Source organism: Struthio camelus, chromosome 2 (assembly GCF_040807025.1).
Source record: "Struthio camelus isolate bStrCam1 chromosome 2, bStrCam1.hap1, whole genome shotgun sequence".
Lineage (NCBI taxonomy): Eukaryota > Metazoa > Chordata > Aves > Struthioniformes > Struthionidae > Struthio > Struthio camelus.
The window spans coordinates 165,211,390-165,231,922 of record NC_090943.1 but is presented as its reverse complement, the minus strand read 5'-3'; the positions used below and the strand labels follow the sequence as shown (position 1 = coordinate 165,231,922).

At 34.9% G+C, this 20,533-nt stretch overlaps 1 protein-coding gene across 12 annotated transcripts in view; it reads left to right on the top strand.

Moving 5' to 3' along the window:
• The window catches only part of ZFAT (zinc finger and AT-hook domain containing), a 147,669-nt gene that overhangs the window by 48,613 nt on the left and 78,523 nt on the right, over positions 1-20,533 (top strand). For 3 of the 12 annotated variants that reach the window (XR_011139341.1, XM_068933371.1, XM_068933380.1), the window contains exons 2-4: positions 10,468-10,524; positions 11,035-11,205; positions 19,347-19,610. Coding sequence is in view for 11 of the 12 variants with exons in the window: in XM_068933371.1 (XP_068789472.1) it covers positions 10,468-10,524; positions 11,035-11,205; positions 19,347-19,610 (492 nt within the window). In the remaining variant the exon portion in view is untranslated. Of the gene's footprint in view, positions 1-8,332; positions 8,424-10,467; positions 10,525-11,034; positions 11,206-19,346; positions 19,611-20,533 lie in introns of all 12 variants that reach the window. The other 9 variants (XM_068933374.1, XM_068933375.1, XM_009674886.2 and 6 more) reach the window with 4 other exon arrangements.

The window sequence follows — 20,533 nt, the reverse complement described above, 5'->3', positions numbered from 1 at the left end:
CAAGAGGACTCTCTTGGAACGTATAAAAGACCTAATGTCTCTTTATAAACATACGGTATTGCTACAGACTATATATATAGCCACTTTTTTTTTCCTGACGTTGAAAAAGCCATCTTGTTTATATGGTTGGTATTTATATACCAGTATATTTTTTGATGCAGTAATATATATTTGTAGCAATGAAAGTTCATGAAACAATGTAGCAGTAGCAGTAATTAACCCTCTTATGCAAAAAAGTGATTCTGCTATATAGTTCTTTGAGGTAAATTGATGATTCTGAACTACCACATCTACCTTAATTTTGTCATGTGTTTTGTTTGAAATCATTTATGGAGAAAGTTTTGTGATTGTTCTGAGCTAGTTATTAGAACATCCCTTTTAAACCGATTATATTTTTTTATATGCTAAGCAATGTAAATGCGTTTAGGCAGTGTCTTATTTTGAAGAACTTTACAACTACGCAACTACTCCTTGAAATAGTTACATAAAACTAGTGTGTGTATAAAAATTTATATATTTCCTCTACCTTCATCAGTTATACATTTCGTTAATTTTTATTTCTAGTAAGATATATCTTTTGACCAGTCTAGTGACAGTCATAGTAGTTAAAGAGAACGCATATGGTGATGCTATGAGTATGGGGACATGTTTCAGACTAAGAACAGAGAGGTAGCAAGCAATCTTTTGCCCTTTTCCTGTTGAGGCCACTGCTTCATCATGTAGTATGAGGCAGGTTCTGGTGCTGGTAATGCCTTAACTCTCAAGGAAGTCAGTGTAACTCTGAATACTCTCTTTCAGTAACTGAAGTTAATCGTCTAAAACTGATACCTCTACCAGAAGGAGCAAGTCTAGACCTTTACTACTCTTTTGTTTTTCTCCCATTGTATTGGAGATAATGATGTCTTGATATCAGAGATTTCGAGTTTTTTCAGAGGTACTGTGCTAAGCTGGTGAAATATAGTATTTGAATGCTATAGCAGCTGAGCTGTGTTAAAACCTGTGATGTGTGGTGCTGTAATTGTGACTTAGACAATTTCTAAATGTTGGGAATTCCATGTTCTGGATGTTAATTTTGTGACATGTTTACAAGGTTGGAAGATGGGGCATTTCTTCTCGCAGTGTACAGTGTAAGTAGCACTGGGATGTCACAGGATAAAATATGATTTAATGAATTTTTAAGGCTTGACGTACTACTATCATGAGCTAATCTTCCCCTTATGAAGGAGATAGCTTGATGCATCATGTCTCTCGCTAGATCCTAATGGATGCCTATGGAAGAGGAAGAACAGGGCAAGTATGTAGCGATATTTGTCAGTTCTCTGCTGGGCCTTGGATAAGTTGCAGCTTATGGGCTTGTTGAGCCCAGGTGGTGTCTGTCTTATTAATAGTTCTGAGAATATGTCTAACAGATTCTTTCAAGATTACTTTCATACCTAGATGACTTGCAAGTCCACAGGCTCTCGGCAGACCTCTTACTGTTGAGGTGGTTTAAAAAAAAAAAAAACTAGATTTTTTTTTTTCAAATTCCTAAAAATATCTTTATTGATTGGCCTCACTGTGTTTTTGCATTTAATTTACCACAATTCAAAATCTTTCTATTTTTCTCCTTTGACAGAAATTTAAAAAGAGGTTTTCTTCTACAAAGCTTCTTTTCCTAGCTATTTAGCTCTACCCTTTATTAATTAGCATCAGATATGATGGTTTTTGCCTTCACGCTGCTTTCAAGGATTCAGCTGTTTATGGAATATTTTTAGTCCTCCCTCCCTTTTTTAAGATGCTTTTAATCTTTATTCACGTCATTGCTGAAGTTAAACACAAACATTTGAATTTTTATTGCTGTTGTAAAAGATTTCTGAGTTCTTTAATTATGGTTACAGAGTGATTTTTTTTTCTAGTGGTATCACTTTGAATGAGGTCCTGTTTTTTACTCTAGCTAAAGTCAGGAACTGTTTATTCTCATGCTGTTTCCCTGCTGGGTTGTTCAGTGAAGCAGTCATTAATGGTATCTAGACATATAATTTTAGCCTTCTGTCCTGACCTGACATTTAACCAATCTATGTAAGGGTAATTGAAGCCTACTATTATTATTGCTTCTGTCTTTGTAACCTCCTTCAGTGTGTCGCAGTCACTCTTACCATGGTGGTCAAGCAGGTGATAATGCAATCCTAACAATGTGCTTTTCTGTACGATGCTAGAATTCCAGTCCTTAGGGATTTTGTTACTTGTTGAAGTAGTCTGATAGTCAGATTTGATTTTAAGCTTTCTTTAACAGACAGCCTTACTTCACAAACAGTGCACCCTACTTTTTCTTGTATATGATGTGTTTTGATGTTGTAGTGTCCTGCCAGTGTTAGGCCTTCAACCTCGTTTCTGAAAAATACATTATGTCAATATCTTTCTTCACAGCTAGGCTGTCTGGTTCTGCCCTTATATTAGGTTCTTGCATTACTGTAGAAGCACACAGATGTTTCATTTAAAGCAACTGCAAAGAAATGGAAAACAAAAACGACAATTCATTCCAATTGTCGTTTTTGTTTTCTGTTGAAATTTTACTAAGTTGTATTCTTAGTGTTCATTTGAAAATAGTCTTTGTGATTTTGCCACTGCAAGGTTAGGTACCTTGATCGTTGTGGTCTTTTGTTCTTCTCAGCTACCCTTTAGTCTTTAAATTTAAAGCTTTTCCATAATCTTTTAAATTTTGGTTCAGATTAACCCAATTCCTCCCCATATTTTTTCTCAACTCGCAACATTCCCTTAGGTATAGATCAAACTATCAACTTAGTTCTGCTCACCGCCATGCTGTTGTGAGTTTATGCCTCAAGTGGTTAATAGTAGCTTAAACAGTGTTCCCCCCCCCCCCCCACACACACACACTTTTGTTTTCTCCATCACAGAGTAATTACATTGCTTAGATTTTTTGAATGCTGTTCATTTCTTAATCAGAAATGTTCACAAGCTTCAGTGTTTTTTAATGTTAAACCATGCATCTGCCCATAAAACCTAAGAATCTCTGTAGTTGCAATTTACCTTGTAAACTAAACTTGTGGTCTTGTTAGAAAAGTTTTTAATATATATGATGAGGTCTATTTTCCATAAACCCATATTGATTTTAGTATGATCTTTAAATTTTTACAGGAGTGCCTCCTATATCAACATTTCCATGACTGTCTCTTCTGTTAAAACGAAAAATGTTTGTGATAAAGCTAACAGCTAAGTAAATTGTCCAAACTTTAGTTAGCAGCAAAAAGTGAAAGCACACATGGATTGGGTGCTTTTTTCTCTTATTTTGAATGTAGTGTGGTTTCTGTCTCAGCAGCCATCCTACACTGGTGAATTAAACAAAATATAATAGTTGCTAGCAGGAGTTCAGATCCATTCTCCTGGCAGTGAAGGAAGCTCTAAAGTAGAAAGCTCTCTGACCTGCTGCTTTTAGTGGAGTTAAATTTCAGTGTTTTGAAACACTGGTAGTGTTTCACTTAGTTGCAGTGAGCTATTAGCAAAAGGAATTCTTGGGATACTGTTGCTCTAATGGTATCAAATAATGGGAGTTTTGTATAATGTGTTTGTTAAATCCTTACTGAGGAAAATATTTTTGATTATGCAGTGCAGATATGCTGTAATCCCACACAATAATTTCTTGAAACAAAACAGAGAAAATAATTGTTAGGAAACAAATATTTTTTACCCCTCTACCAAATGAAAAATAAAATTATTTTATACTGATATATTTCTTAAATTGATAGCTAAAATGTTATGAGGTGGAAGAGGAGGTCTGGCAAATAGATCTTTGGATAAATGTATTCTTTTGAGGTTAAAGTATATGCAATCAAAACTTAAATTGATTTAAATTTTCTTCTTTGGAAGATATAAATATCAATGGCATTTTTATATTTTATTGAGATTATGAAATAGTACTGATTGCCTGAAAATATTAAGAATGTATAATCACACATTTCACAATATTTAAAAAAAATATTTTGACTTATTTAAGAAACAGATTGAAGTAGATTTTAATGAAACAGTGACCATGCTGACAACGGTATCCCTTCAATGAAACAACAAAAACCAGAGATACATTATAGCATAGCTCTGAAAATGTGATTTGTTTCAGATAGTTTTGAGTGTGCGAAGATAACATCTAACATGCACTGAAGAATACGTATTGATGTTTAAGAACGATGTTGTTAAAGTATTTGGCATTATTCTAGGATATCCTAATTCATTGTATTGTATGTGCTTATTCTCTTATGTGCAGTTCAAACACAATTATTTTTTTCTCAGAAATAATTCTGCCTATATTAAATCAAAATTATTGACTTCTTACATGCTGTTCTTATGTTAATTTTTTCCCTAGTTGAATAATTTTTCCTACCTAAAGAAGCTCCCAGTTAAAAAAAAAAAAAAAAAAAAAGTCTTGTGCAGTCATACGCTGTTTTGTTGTTCTTGGACAATTTAATATCTTGCATGGTCAGTGTTTGTGCAAGAAGAGTTCTTTAATAAAAAACATACTTTTATTAGAAGAATTGTGTTCACCTCCTTATATAATAGAAGTCATTGTTCGTTATTGCATTCAAGACTTTGAACAAGAACGCTTTTATTTTCTCAGTAATTCTCTTGTTAATGTACTGGTGTCATGTTTCCTATTTTAATGGAGAGCTTAACTATGGATAAAGACAGCTTGTGCTTAATAGTGCTGTGATCAAATAATTACAGATTTCAAGATGGAACATAGAGAAGGAGGGAGAATAGTTGCAAGATAGTGAAGAGCTTCAGTACAGAAGTAACACACTTCCTTTTTTTTTAACAAATAAGCTTGGCTCGCCAGCCATGTAGTGCTGTGCTTTGCTGGTAGATGAAGCTACAGTTTCTTATTGTTTTATTGTAACATTTGTGTTACCTGGTTGTAGATACTGTCACACTGGTAGATGTTGGGCGGTTACTTTTTATTATAAAGAAATTGTTTCAGGAATATTTTGAAATGAGTGCTGGATTTTAGGCAATCAGTTTTCTGTGAGTATAGTCCAGTGCTGAGATATATTTAAGTGGGGCTGTAGGATGTGTTTTCACTTGGTCCACAAGTTTAATTATTTTTATAGACATGGGCTTGGAGATGTGAGAGTAGCACAGACTGAGGCAGTAGTACTTATTGGAGAAAGATCAGAAAAGATATACTGATAAAAATATTGATAAACAATATCCCTGACCATAATCTTGTTTAAAAAAATGATATTTTAAATCTCTTGGCTCTCTGTATTCTATTGTATTTCCTGGATGTACTCTTGGATGTGCAACAGAAGACAGAATTTTCATGTAGAGGACACCCCCCCCCCCCAAAACAAAACAAAACAAAACCCTACTTTGTGTCACCTATCCCCAGAAAACCCACTTCATTTCACCTATTCAAATTATGCAACAATGAGTGTCATTTGCTAGTTCATGCCTTACTCCAGAGTTTGAAAACCTGAAAGGTAACAAGTAAGTGAGAGGGGTCCTGTGGACCTACCTGTCAGCCGAAGCGACTGAGCGCCTGGGCTGCCAGTGCTCCCTGCTGCAGTGCTCCCTGCGAGCTCCCCTGAGCTGCCTGCTGAACTAGAGCAGGGAGTTAAGCGACCTGTAACAAACTGGAGATGCAGCCAGGCACTGGGAGGAGCCAGTGCTGTGGAAGCTGGAGAAGGAGAATAGATCTAGGGAGGAGATTCTGAGCTGAAGACATGTATCTGTTTTTTCTAATATTTCTCACAATTTCAGTAAAGAAACTAAGACTAACAAATATAAGACCTTTCTTTACAAGCCTTGCTTTCCTTACATATAGGAAACTAGGAAGAGAGAAGAAAAGGGAAATTAGGGTCAGCGATATGAGAAACCAGATACGTGGCTAAATATACGGAGATCCTCTCACTGGAGTAAAAAATGACAATCAGTGGCTGAAGTTGTGTCTTTATAGGAAGAAAATTACCCAGCTAAAAGTATTACTAGAGAGGAGAAGTTAGTTTTCTTTGTGGTGTAGCTAGATGTTAACTCTGAAAATAAAGACACATTTTCTTTCTTCATCTGAGGAAAGGAACGCCTGAATCTTGCTTATGACAGAATTCCATAGGACAGTGTTTGGTGGTCATTCACTAGATGTATAATGAAGACAGTGTGGTAGCTTTAGATTTGACCTGTCTAAATTCTGTGAAAACTAGAAGCTACCTTTGTCTTTATAAAAATTTTAAGTTGAGAGTGAATACTATGGGGCTCAAACGAGGCCTCAATAAAGAGAAGTGAAGTTCTTTTAATTGCAGAAAAAATGTGGCCCGGAAATGGAAGTATAAGTTAATATACGTAGTTGTGTTAAAAGCTTGGAAATGCAGAATGAGCAACAGGGAGAGGAAAGGAGAGAGTCTGACAGAGAATATGAAAGACACTGGAGAAAGAAAGGAAATGATAAAAAAAATGCATGATAGGAAGTGAACAAAAGAATTGGGGAAAAAAGGCTGGTATGACTTGAGAGACAAGAGTTACAAAATGAATAAAAATGAATTAAAAATTGTGTTAAAAGGATGCTGAAGTTGGGAGGAAATCTGTCAAACATAATGCTAATGGTGAAGGAGAAAAAAGCACAGTGTATAATTGTCTGTTACACAGTCACAAATACCTAATTGTCACCAAAAATAAAACCCCAAGAAAAAAAAAGTACTATTCTAAGAATGAAGTATAACATTTTTACTTGCAGAAAGTTCTCTGTCAGAAGGATTTGGTAGTGATAAGACAGCAGAGCTGTGTGTGTGTGATTTTTTTTGTTTGTTTGTTTTTTTTCTCCTTCCCAAACCTGTCTAATAAGTTTAGACTGTAGTAAGTTGTTATTCATATTCTGAACTTTGTTGCTGTGCATATTAGGAGCATTGAGCAGGTGTGTAAGTACTTGTGCTATAAACTGCGTTATTCCTCAGGCCGATTGATGTCAGGTTAACTTTAATACTTTGCATTTAATTACGGAGTTCTAGTTGCCTTTTAACTATTACCGAACTGCAAAGGCTGCTGTAGAAGTTTCAAAATACTGCTTATGTTAAAAAGTGTGCTGAAATGGAACTTCAGAAGAATTTATATGACACACAAATGCAGATGGATAAGCTCTCCTTTTTAACCTTGCTCTGTATTTCTTGTAGAAGTACTTATTTTCAACAACAAAAAAACGCAGCCTATCTTTTATGCTGAATGGAAGCCTATGATTTTTTTAAAGTTAACTCTAGAATGTATGGCTATTATATTGTTACCCTTAATAATTTTTATTTCATAGATTTTTGTAATATGAGTGTTTCTCCTCCTACCCACCTCCCAGCTCTAAGTCAAAACAGGGTAAATACTCATATTTTGTGGGCGGGATTGTGAATAAGGGAGCCTGCTTCTTAGTCTATAACCAGCTATTTGGTCTTGAGTAAGCCAGTTGTTAATTGCCCTTTGCTAAATTCTTGATCAGTAAAAAGAAAATATTTTTGACTGATTAAGAAGTACTTTGAGATCTTTAGAAGAACTGAGAAAAAACATTGAAATGACTTCACTTATAGCCATTTACTGATTTTTTTGTAGCCGTTTACTTATTTACATTTAAACATTTACTATTTTTTTTTTTTAAAGGAAAACTGGTTATATATATTTTTCAGTGTACATGTAGCACTGTTTATATGGGCGAACTGGAGGTAATGAATGGACACAAAGCATATTTAGAGAGTAGTATGTTCCAAATTGTTTTTGGCTGAAATTCATGTTGTTTATTTACCTGCATACTTGATTACTATTCCTTTCATTCACTGCGTGTTTAATTGCTGTCTAATTAATTGCTCTGTTGATTTTCTACATAATTAATTATCCACTACTTAATCATTGATTCCCTGCTTAGTTAATTGACTTATTACTTATTTGATTTTTGCATTAATTGACTGTAATTCAGTGCTCTGTTGCTACATTACCTAATTAGAAACTGTTAATCAGTTATCATTTGCTTTTTCCTGATATAGTTGTTCAGGCCCATGATCAGCAGAGCTTGGCTTCTGTTTTTGGCTTCTGACTTTCTCTTCCAGTCATTCTTCCTAAACTCATTTCTTTCCTCTACTTGGTTTTCCATCTCACTTCTAAGGAAGGCACATGTGTCTTCTGCTTGCTTCTCCTGATGGTTTCTGTGCCTCCATGCCTTCACTCCTACTGTTCTCTGCCACCTGGTTTATTTGTTTCTGGTTTTGTTCAGCTTCACTTCTCTTTGAGGGTTTTTTTTTTTGTTTTATTTCTGTTTTTTACTTTGTATGATTACTGAAAGCTTCTTAGAAAAAGTTTAAGTATGTGTTTGTATTATCAGGTACTTCAAACAACCAATCTTCTGGGCGTTCTTCCTGCTCTTCTGCCCTTCACCAAATCCTAACTGAAAGCAGTGAGAAATAAGGTGCTGTGTGAGTACAGATTAAAACTTTTGAAGGAGGAGATAGGAGACACAAGGCAGTGAGCCTGAACGTTTAGGGGGAAAAAAAAACCTAGCATGTTAGAAAGCAGAGATGGTGGCAGATGACAAGACCTCAAAACAGATGTCATCCGAATAGCTAATGTTTAGTATTAAACTTTTTGATAAATATTCCTAATTTTTTTCTTTTTGTAGTGTGAATCTTATATATGAACATACGTTTAGGCGGAACATTTCTTAGTCAATAATGACCCTTACAACTTTTTTTTAATGAAAGAGTAGTACTAAACAGCTATAGCAGAACTGATTCAAAGGGACCTTTCCATTATATACATACTGCAATTAAAATAAAAATGTGTGTGAGCTCAAGACGGCCAAATGGCTGAGAAGAAACCCTACTGAGCTTGTAAGAGTACATTGAGCATATTATACTTTTTACATAACTGCTTGTATACGTAATATATGGTACATGTGGGAGGTACTGTAGATAAACAGAAACAATATTTGAGGTATTTTTCAGAAATATTTCAAGAGATACTCTGCCTTTTAGTTTTGAGGTAGTTTTATTAGAGATGAGGAGTTTTATTACAGTTTTGGTGCACATAACTATTAAAAGAGAGCCAACTCTCCTGTTCTTAATGTCCAGAACTCCCTAAGGATTCATTTTTCTGGAGTGAGATAAACCATGTAATTAGTGTGTCATGAAAGGGAAAGGAAGGGAATGATGTTGATTGAACAGGGTTAGTGATCTTCATTTGGAATTGTTTTGAAAAAAGGGTACCTGAAACACAGCTTCCCTCTTCTTTCCCCTAAAAAATCACCCCAGACCTCACAGGCTTTCACTTTGTTTCTGTACTTACCTGGCAAAGAGATGGTTTGGTGTGTACTCCAAACAGTATTGTTATTTTTCGTGCTGGTGGGAGTTAGTGTATGTATGTCCCTCATTTTCCTTAGGAGGGCTGAGGGAAAGGAGGAATTGAAGCAGATCCCTGGGCCAGAGGTTTATGTATGTAGCTGAGGAACTAGCACACTGTTAAAATCAGCTCCTAGTTGTTAGATTTCATTGGACACAGGAGGGGGCTGAGCCTATTGACAAATCAAAACATTAAAACAAATTATACAAGTTTTAAAATGCAAACAGAGTCTCCTGAAGTAATTCTTTTCCAAAAGTTTAGGAATATTTTTTTAGGTTGTTTTTTTTCTCAGTTATTAACTTTGCAGTATGTATTAATCCTTCTTTTTTGTCCTTTACTCTCTTATGACTTTGCTTTTTGTTTCACAGTACATGTCTACTTTACGTGAATTTAAAAAGTCAAAACTGTTTTCAAAAACAGTCTGTTCAATTTCAGTGTTTTTAATGTAATTCTTCATTTACTCAAAATTTATTGGCTTTAGGGCTTTAGGGGGATTTTGTTTTGTGAATCAGCATTTTTTCATAAGTCCTTTAAGTCAAAGGATGTGTGAAATACAGTGTTTTATATAAAATGTTAACATTACCTCTAGAATCAATACGACATGTTTTATTTTGAGAATAAATCTTTTCCTCCTTCCCCTCCTTAGGTTTTCCTTCTATTCCTGCCTTTTTTCTCTGTGTAGATGGCACAAGATAAGGCCTAATTCCTCTTCCCTTCCCCCACCCCCAAAAATTGATTAAAAGAAGAAAAAAAATTGTGTTGATACAGCTCTGAAGTGAACGGGCAGGAGAAACTAAGATGACGTGATTGTGTATGTGTGACTGTGTCATATGGTGCAACATTTTGTGGCCTACATTGTTGCAGCCTTCCTCCCCACTCTTTCCTTATTGTAGAGCCACATCTATAGATAATTACTCCTGACAGCATTCACTTAACACTTTAGCTTTTTTACTGCACCGTATGCTGCTGATAATATGTTAAGGTAAAAATGATGCATCAGAAGATGTTTGCTAATGTTGTTTGATTTTTAACAAAATGTTACTATAGTAAAGGACAAGTTTCCTCTTGCCTTTTATGATATTTAATTCTTCCTAATCTTTTTTTTTTTTTTTTTTGCGGCAGCAGCAGTTACAGAGGTTGAAAAATTTACTAAGTTCTTAAAGAACTCTAATTCTCTAGGTAAGGTGGTTTAAAAGGGTGTATATGTGTAAGAAAGAGCAATGAGGCCCATAAACATAAATTGGATGTGCAGCCCAGCTTTTCTGTCCTGCAGAGTCACTTTGGAAGCATAAAATGCTTTGTGTTTATACCAACATGTTACACATTGAACCTATGCAGTGACTTCACGTTTTATATAATTTTCCGTTTTTCACTTTCTGAGACTGGAAGGGGAAACACGTTTTTTTGTCTATCCTGCTTCTTTTTAAGTCTTATTATTTCTAAAAAGATTTGAGCAAGGAGGAATTTCTTGCGCTGTGAAGATCTGGTTAGAAGTTTTAAACGTTTCTTAAACTCTTTAATTTTGTGATTCACCGTGAATGCATTCATTTAATGCTGTAGCATTCTTTACTTAAGCTAGTTACTATCTGGTTTGGGTAAACAGAAACAAAATCTCAATAATTAGTGGTATTTTAAAGAAGTCACTAAAATTTGGAAATATTAACTCTTGTCTTTAAACTTACTTTTCAGGGGTCAATTCCATCTTCATGTGTAAGCTTTGTAACTTATTTTCACCAAATCAATCAGAATTATTGTCTCACGTCTCTGAGAAGCATGCAGAAGAAGGGACTAATGTGGATGACATCATTATTCCGCTCCAACCACTAACAGCACCCACAAATATAAACAAAAATGGAGAAGGTACTTTCATAAATTGGGAGGAATGTAACTTTCAATCAATCATATGTTTTTAAATGAAGTATGTGATGTGATGATTTTAAATTGTATATAGAATGGTTTACATAGCTTATTTCTATAATGGTCACTATATGCTGCCTGCCTGAATTTCATTCAGTGCAAAGTACATTGGAGGAAGAACTTGGATAAACCCTGCGTGTGGCAGGGGATAATTACATTGCTTCATTGATTTAAAATGTCAAGTATAGCAAAGTCTGCTTCTTAAGGCTTTAATTTGAAGCTCTGTGATAACAATGGAAATAATATTACTGCTAAACAATTAAATTTTCGATGAAAAACAGCTGGTGCACCGGAGCTGGGGGTGGAGAGGGATGTGGATCTTGAAGCTTAAGATAGTGGCATGCTTTGAGTTGTATAAATCTTTACTTGTTATGTTTCAGATAATATTAATAATTCTATTCAGAAAAATAGATTGCATGATTCATAATTTACAACCTTGCTTTGATATTGGTGCTAATAAATAAAGTAATCTGGTAATCAAAGGTTGAATTAGTTACACGGAACAATTTCACTCAACGATGTAAGAAGTCACATTGATTACCATTTTGAACTGATTATAATTACAGTCTCTTGTATTAGGGGAGGGGTTCAAACTAATTCAGACTTCATAATTACATCTTCCTTTAAACCCTTATTGTGCAATGGTTTTATATTGTTAGCAAACCTCTTATTTAACACAACTACTGTGATTTTGCAAGTACCTAATCACTATGATTGCTGGATTTCACCAAGTGTGTATTTATAATTTAAAGAAAAGGAAAAAAAAAAAAAAAACCTAATGTCATACTTTAAAGAATACTTTTCTTATTGTTAACATATGCATATGGTGTATCCTCATTTACTCACCAACAGTAATTCAGTAATTTTCATTAATATAGGAAGATACTCTAATAATGGTCATAGGGTATTAAACTATAGCTGCCATCTCCTCAGATGGTTGGTGAGGAGAAAATTGCTCCAGATCAACATTTCATACAACGCCTGTAACTAACAGTGCATCAGAAGAGGATGAATAAATATCAGAACTTCATCAACTTTCAGAATGCGTATTTATCCAATTTTACTTCAACTGTACAGTATGAATACCTCACTCAATCCATTTTCCTTGCTTTAAATCTTTGTTTCCAGGTAACCCTTCACTCAGAAGTGTTTCTGAGGACAGTGAAACTGATACTTTGTAACATATTCTCACTCCTTTTACAAATAAGGCAGTTCTGTAAACTATTTCTGCGTTTGTGCCCTATTTGTATTGTATTTTGCCAAGCTTACGTTTACAGAATTACGTTTTACATTTATCGGAATAGTATGTAGCTCTTGTAATGATCTGAGGCAGCAGAAACTAGACCAGTGCAGCTTTAAGAAAATAGCTTGTGCAAATCTAATTATGTAAAATATAACATCATATTTTTAGTTATCTTTTTTTATTAAGCTTGATGAATATTTTGCATCATCTCACATGATCATATTGCATCACCTTTTTCAGATTATGTAGTCCAACTCTGCCATCTGCTGTGAATAAGAATATGTAGGTAAATTACTTTCAACATAGATTTCAACTTATAGTATAGGAATATTATGATACTTCTCCTTTTCCCTCATGCAGAATGATCTGAGGAGAGGATAATTTGTTCTGAGGGCCTTCTGAATTCTTTCCCATATTCTGTTTAAAAATTAGCATGTTTCACACTTGAATATAGGGTTTTGAAGAGATCCTCTTTCAAGGCATTACCTTTTCCCCTGCTGTTATGGAATCTGTAGCACATAAAACTTAACCAGTTTTTATTACACAATTTTTTCTCACTGAATTTTTTTGTTACTAAAAGCAGAAGTTATTGATGAATGACAATCTAGAAGTTACAACTTATTTTTTAGTACTTGTTGACTGGTAAATGAATGGGTTTTTTTATCCTTAGTCCTGTTTCTATTCCAAGTGTATGTAAGCATTACAGTTATTCCAAAATTGGTTTAGATGAATGAGTATTGAGTTTTTAATGGAGCTCTGTGTTCTACCTGAGTGATAAATAATTTTAGAAGTACTGTGAAGATGCAAAATACTAAGCAAATAATATATATTTATTACTGTAATGTTATTTTATTGGCAGTGCTCTCTGCTAAATTTTATTTCATTGTGCCGCTTTTCAATAGTTATGTCATTATATGTCTAGACTTAATTTGTCCAAACCAATTTGATCAGAGGACATTAGAATTTTTTAATCAAGTGGACCCAAGGTACTGGATAGCTGTTACTGTCGTACATGTTACTGTCATCTAGATCATGTTTTGTCCAGAGCTGAAGTGTCACATCTTTGTCTGGGAAAATGACAGGTATTTACTGTTTTATAGGAAGCAATCGTCCGCTACTTTTGCATAGGATTTCTTTTTGTAACTTTTCTTAGTAATCTCCATCTTTTTCAAAGTATTTCTCAAAACTCTTTGCACTTTTGCTTCTACTTAGTCAGGTTGCTAAAGTTTTGAGGGACAGCGTGGATGGCCCTCATTTCATCTGTTCATAATGTTCCCAGATGGATTCTAAAGTTAGCCAAATATAAATTGCATGTGCTTCATTAAATGTTTCTCACCAATTACAATGTTGTTTGTTATATTAGACTATATCTGCGTTATGGAATATGTGTTTTCTGCAGCACAATCTTCAGGACAGATCTATTGATTTTGAGACCTGGAAGAAAGTTACGGTTTGAGTATCAGAATTTTATCCTGGAAGGTTAACTCCTTAAGGTCACTTAAAAAGGTGGTGTATGCCTTAGCTTCATCCTGACTTTGAGATGAGATGCAACTAGAGCATGCATTGTGACCTGGGAGCTAAGAGGTGTTTCTGGGTCCCATGATACATGGATAACAGTAATGATATAAGGCTGTGGATGAGATTTATTTGGATATTTCTGTATGACAGCTTGTGCAGCAAATTCTGAATATGACCATGTACTGTTGTAATTGATTAAATAAAGGAGGATAAGCTTTTATGCTGACATTTGAGGAGGGGTTTATATTGCATAATGCATCTAGTCATTGAAATTTAATTAGGATGCTTCAATTAACACTTGCTCAAGTGTTTTTTGACTTCCAACAAACTATTTTTGTTTGAATGATGCTATAGCTAACAATGTGATGACTCTGCAGAGTTACTTGTTTGTACAGGTTTCGGGAAAATGTGCCATTTGAATGATAAGGATCTCTTATATCGCCTACTCTTTCCAAATCAGAGCTATTTACCATATGACTACATTAATATAGTTCACTGAAAAACTTTTTTGTACGTGTGTAATTTGAATTATACGTGTAATGAAGTTAAGGTTGAGGGGTAGAGGAAAAAAAGGAGAAAACCTAAGATACATTTTTAAAATGTATAGTCTTCATCCATTTATTGGGTTTCCCTGTACAAAACAAAGTATCTTTGCAAAACCCTGGTCTCCGCAGGCTGATCTTTGGTGAACCAGTTTCGGTTAAGTTTTGGTTTTGAGGCAAAACCACACAATCGTTGTACTGAGGATCGTTAAGTCCAGTGAAATCCATAGTGCTGCGATGTTGGGATATGCATCAGTGGAATCTGTGCAGAGTTAAAACACTCAATAGTAAAGTCATTGCTACTTTAAATTTACATTTACTGTTTAAAATAAAGTTGAATAAATTAAATTTTAAAAAATGCTGATCAGGCCTAGTACTCTGGAGGTCAGGTTGTGGACCTCTGTTTTTATGTAGCATGATCCCAAACAGGTAATTTATGGAAAATATCACATGCTTCAATAGACTTTGATTTTTTTTTAAATAGGTGAGGTTTAAGGGAATAATTAAATATAATTCTTCTGTATAATAACTTGAAAGCCTCATAAATGGAGATGTTCTTTGCTGCATGCTTTCTGAACATTTTTCAGACAATTGATTATTAAATGAACTGGTTTTGAGAAACTTAACGTGAGTAATTCATATGAAGGAGCATCATAAAAATAGTCTTACATAGATTATTTTGTTATTCTTTTTGAAGTGTCTTTTTTTTTTTTTAATATCTTTGAGGACTTAGTTATGCAGCATAGCACAGATTGTCTTCCCTGAATATTCCCATTGTGCATCCAAAAAAGTCAATGTAAAGATTGGTTTCAGTGAAGCTGCAATGAGCATAAAAATCACTAGGAACGCCCAAGAATATCTTGGGCAAATATTAGGAAATGCCAGGATCTTGCTTTTTAAATCTTTTTAATGACCAATTTAAAATTTGAATTTCTGGATAAGCATCCTTAGAATTGGTGCTTGGGTTTTATGTATGTGTGTGTGTGTTTGTTTTTTTTTTTTCCTGATATACTGCTTTATCATTTAAAGTTAAGCAGATCCTTTTCTAGTAGGAGATTATAATTGACTTAGCTATGCGCTAATGGACGAACAAAAGACAGCGTGCTGTTCAATTCCTGTGTCTTGTTAATCTTAGGTGGTGTATTGGGCTGCAGTTAGCACAATGCAGTGTGAATGGCTGGCTGATGGCCGGCTGGATGGAGAGACAGCTGAAACTTAGGGCCGTGGTTATTATTAAAAACTAAATTCTGGAAGTGGTAGCTCAGAATAGCTTGAGAGATGTTTAGCCCTGGAAAGGGGTGGGGGGGTTGGGGAGGGGAAGAAGGTAGGAAGTAAAATGTCTGCCATAAGCCTCAGAAGTTCTGGTGATAGTTGCCCTTATGAGTCTTCCTCCTCCAGTGTGTGTTGCTACCTAGCACTTGCCAGGAAGCCTTATTAAATGTCTGAGAACTGTTGCAAATTGTTCTGCCTGTAGGCTCATTTGCAAGCAGGTTTAAATTTACAGTCTTTATATTGTTTGCCACACCATTAGAAGTCAAAGTGGTAACAGCTGCAATTCTGTAGGCATAGAAGGAACTCTACCGTCAACCCGCTACAGAAGCGTTTCCCACATTTCACTTGCAGATGTGATTTTGCTTGCATTTCTGTTTTAAAGTGCTGTTTTGTTTTTCATTAAGTTTACATTAAAATGATCAAGAAGAGGCAGACACCTCTTTTACCCGGTTCTGTGTTGCTTCTTTTTGAATAATATGATGGGTAATCTGATGATAATTGCATTGCAGAAGAATGTCATATACAGTGAATATGATGTTTATAGTCACACTTTAAATTTTGGTATTTGATTATTTTATAGTAGCTTGAGCAGTATCCACATCTGTATTCCTCACAATATGTTTGACCCCGTGATCATCTGGGATTTTTTGTAAGCTGACACGAAGATATTTTTTTGCTTTTTTTTTTTCTTTAAATAATTTGTTTAACTCAAGGCACCAAATGCTGAAGGCTGCAACTGGTGTGTATCAAAATAATGTGAAAGGTAGCAAAGAAGAGTTTTTGAGGGCATTGAAATCATCTGTCTCTTTGACTGATTATTTAGTGGCAAAACTTTCACCTGAATGCAGTAGCAAAGAAATTCAGAACACAGGTGGTGAAGGGTTGCAAATAGTAATGTGAAACAGGTGTTTTCCCCCCTATTTATAAGGCAGTTTTTAATGTCTTCCTTACTACCTTATATTTAAATAGACAAGTGTTCAATCAGCACTATAAAAATAGAATAGATTTTTTTTTTTCCCTATGGAATGAATTAGATGATTATCACAAAGCTGTGGTCTGTGTATGTGTGTGTTTTTCGTTTTTTTTTTTTGTTTGTTTGGAATATTTAAGGGAAGCATTGAACGGATTTTGAATATGATGCTGTCACCAGCTCTTGTTCTTTTGCATCCTCTTCCTTAAGGTTCTTTGAGGTCATTTATTTTTCCATATGCTCTAAGTCAACCAGTTTAATAAGGTTTTTTTTGGCACATGTTTTTGAAAATCATTCTAGATTATTTTAAATATTCTTTCCTTTTATGTAGTTTGGGAGCTTTACCCTGTCAGTCTTGATCTATCAGGTAGAACGTAGGCTGTTGGCTTAATGAATACTTAATGAAGAGCTTTAGGCAGTCATCTTAGTTTTTAATAGCTTTAGTTTTGGTGAAAGACTAAGAAAAAATACAAATTTCTCGTGAGGAGGGACGATTGGCAGTATTACACCTAAATCTGTTTCAGCAGTAAGACTCAGAGTGTCTTCATGCCTTTGGACCTGCAACAGTTGCTTCATTACTGGGCATTTCTCTCTTTCAGCCCGGAAGATGTATTTCATACCTCTCTCATCAGGGGGCAGGGGGAAAGGAGGGAAAAAGTGGAGGAGAAACAGTAAGAGAGTCTCATTCTGAGCAGAAAATTTTATTTTTCTTAGCACAGTTCTCAAGATTTAGAAATGTTTTTGGGGAGGAAAACTTTAAGGAAGCTGTTTGCTGACTGCCATAAACTGAAAAATACACGAGACTTGCGCTTATTTTACTCCTGGGCATTAAAAGCATAGTTCTTGGAAAAAAATGTAATGTTTGCGAAGAGCTAGTCCTTTATTTTTCTCTATAATACTACAAAGGCGATAGGTTATGCTCCCATTTAGCACAATTTAATGCACATTAGACTATGATTCTTGCAATTACAGTGACTATATCAACATCTTTTACTTTATTCTGTTAATTCTCAAAGCTGGAATTCACTGAGCATGACTAAAGGTCTTAAACTCGGAGTTTAGCCACTCTAGGATCCAGAGATGATTCAGGTGTTACGTGGTCTGAATTGTCTTCTGGAGAGTACTTTCGCTCTCCCCTGAATACAGAGGACTAATAGTGACTAATTTCAGAGCTTAAATGTCTAACATTACATGGAATGAATCCAGGCCTAAAAGTTGAAGAAGCCTAACTCTGTCCTGTTTTTTCTGTATAGCATCAGGCAAGCACTTTTGGATGCACGCTAGCTTTTCGCTATCTAAAGAATGTTGTATCTTTCTGCTGATAGAGTAGATCTAATATTGCACCAGATGTTCTGCTCAAAAACATCCTTCAAAAGCAAGCATGCTTTGCTTTTGATGAGCTGTTTCCTCTGGTGAACGAGCAGCTTCATAGTAACTAACGTTTTTAACAAAAAATATATGCAATAGCAATCTGAAAATTCCTCACAAAGTACAGTATGAAGCACTAAATAGCAAACACATCCCTTCCCCCAAGATCTGGCAAGAAAGATACAGATTGATTCTTTTCATTTTATGAAACTAGTAAATAGGAGTATCTGGTAGCTAGGACGAAATCTTCTAAAAGGGCCTGATCACCATCTGGAAAATTGCCCCCTTCACACAGAATATCTAGTTTTGTTGGCTAAAAGCGTTCCGCGGATTTAACTGATTTACTAAGTCTTAGACAATTACGCCTTTGAGAGGGTGGTAGCGAAATGGCTTGAAATAACTAGAGTAGTCATGAGAGAAAACTAAGGAACAGACACGTGTGCTGTTTTGTTTTTTGTGTTTCCACTGTATTCTGCTGTATCTCATTGGTTTATCCATGTTTCCCCTACAGAAATAGGGAAATCTAAATTTATATAATATTTACTAAGTGTTGTGGGTGACTTCTGATTTCAGTTCTTTGAAATAATCATTAAGGTAACTTTTTTTTTTTTTTTTTGGTATGACTTTAGGAAATTTCTTTCCAACGTTTTTTTTAGCCTGGCCACTTCTGGCTAGAAAGTGCTATTAATAAAGAATCTGGGATATTATTTGAGGATAATCATTCAATTCATTAAAAAGACAACAAATTTTTTATTGTAAAAAATAAATTGCTTTTCTCTTTCTGAACACACCTCAAATGCTTAACCAACTTCTCTGAGAATGATTTAAATTAAAATGATATTTTTGTGGAGTGTCAGAGAACACAGCCGAGCACCTTTCTAGAGTGCATATGCTAATACAATCCTACGGTAATCTGAAAGAATGCTTTCATTTTAATTTCTGTAAATGTGTAACACTTTGACATCTACTGATCTCCATATCACAAATGTGATTGCTTTGCATCTAGGAGAAAAGCCAAAAAAAGTCATCACTTAAAAATAAGTTTGTGTGAAGCTAACCTTTTTTTAACCTTCAGGTACAGAGGTTTTCAAAGAGCTGTATGGATATTAGCTAATTACCACAATAATCCTGTAAAATTTCATTATAGCTTATTTGCAACTTTCTTTCCTAGAGCTTCTTGTAGTGAAGAGAAAAAGGGGCAGACCGAAAGGGTCTACTAAGAAGTTCTGTGTGGATGAAGAAGTGACAGAGAATAGTAATTCTGTTCCAAGCGATGAAGCTCAGCCGGGGTCAGAGGAAGGACCAGAACTGGCTGAAGTTTCACCAGGCAATTTGGAATGTAGGAAATGCAGTCGGAAGTTCTCTAACGCACGTCAGCTGAGGAAACATATCTGCATTATTGTTTTAAATGAAGGAGAGGAAGAAGGAGATGGAGGTAAGAAAATTTCTAACAAAAATGTATGAAGTATGTTGCAGACCAATTAACATTTCTTTTAACATTCATTTTGATGAGTTTATGTAAAGGATAGTTAGGTATTTTGTCAAGCCAGAGTGGCTACTTACTGTTTCAGTGAAGGGTAGAATCATCAGGGAGAAATGGAACAGATAGAAAGCAAAACTGAGAAGAAAGTTAGGTATTTTAACTTTTTTTTTTTTTCCCCAGGAAGGTGAAAATATTTATTGCACTAATAATATCCAGTGTTAAACTCACTGAAATGGTTCTTTTGCATAAGAAACTGTTCTATTTCTCACAAAGAGGATTATAGTTTTTGAGTGAGAAATGGTTTAGCCACATAAATAAGTATCGTACATAGGGAAAAGGAACGATGATCCTCTTGGGTTTCTAGCAGGTGACTTTGGAAATTTGAATTCTGTCCTGTTCTTTGGCTAGACTACAAACTCCAGTTTATTTCAAAATATTTAGTTTCTTTCTTAATAAGGAAAAATGGGGATCCTCTTTTATATTTGTGAGTCCTGGAATACGGACTTTTTTTGTTTGTCACAGCAGTATGGCTGGATATAGAAACAAGCAGGCAGCTGGATCTTGAAAATTGCTCTAAGGTCTACCACTGCAATGGGCAGTATGCTTAAGAAGCAACTTCAAAGTATCGCCATATTTTTTTTATATAATCTGAGTTGCTGTTCGTTTGCTTTTAAATTTAAAGACCACTTCTCTGAGTGGCTTGTTTTACTGCATTAAAAAAAATATTGCCAAACACGCCTCTTCTGTTTAACAAAGGTTCATATGGAAGATTGTCTTTGGAGTGTGAGAGTTCTCTGTTTAAATTTTGCTCTAAGATTGATTTGAATACATTTGGCCTCTGAAAAGCTTACATAGAATGCAGGGAACATCGATAT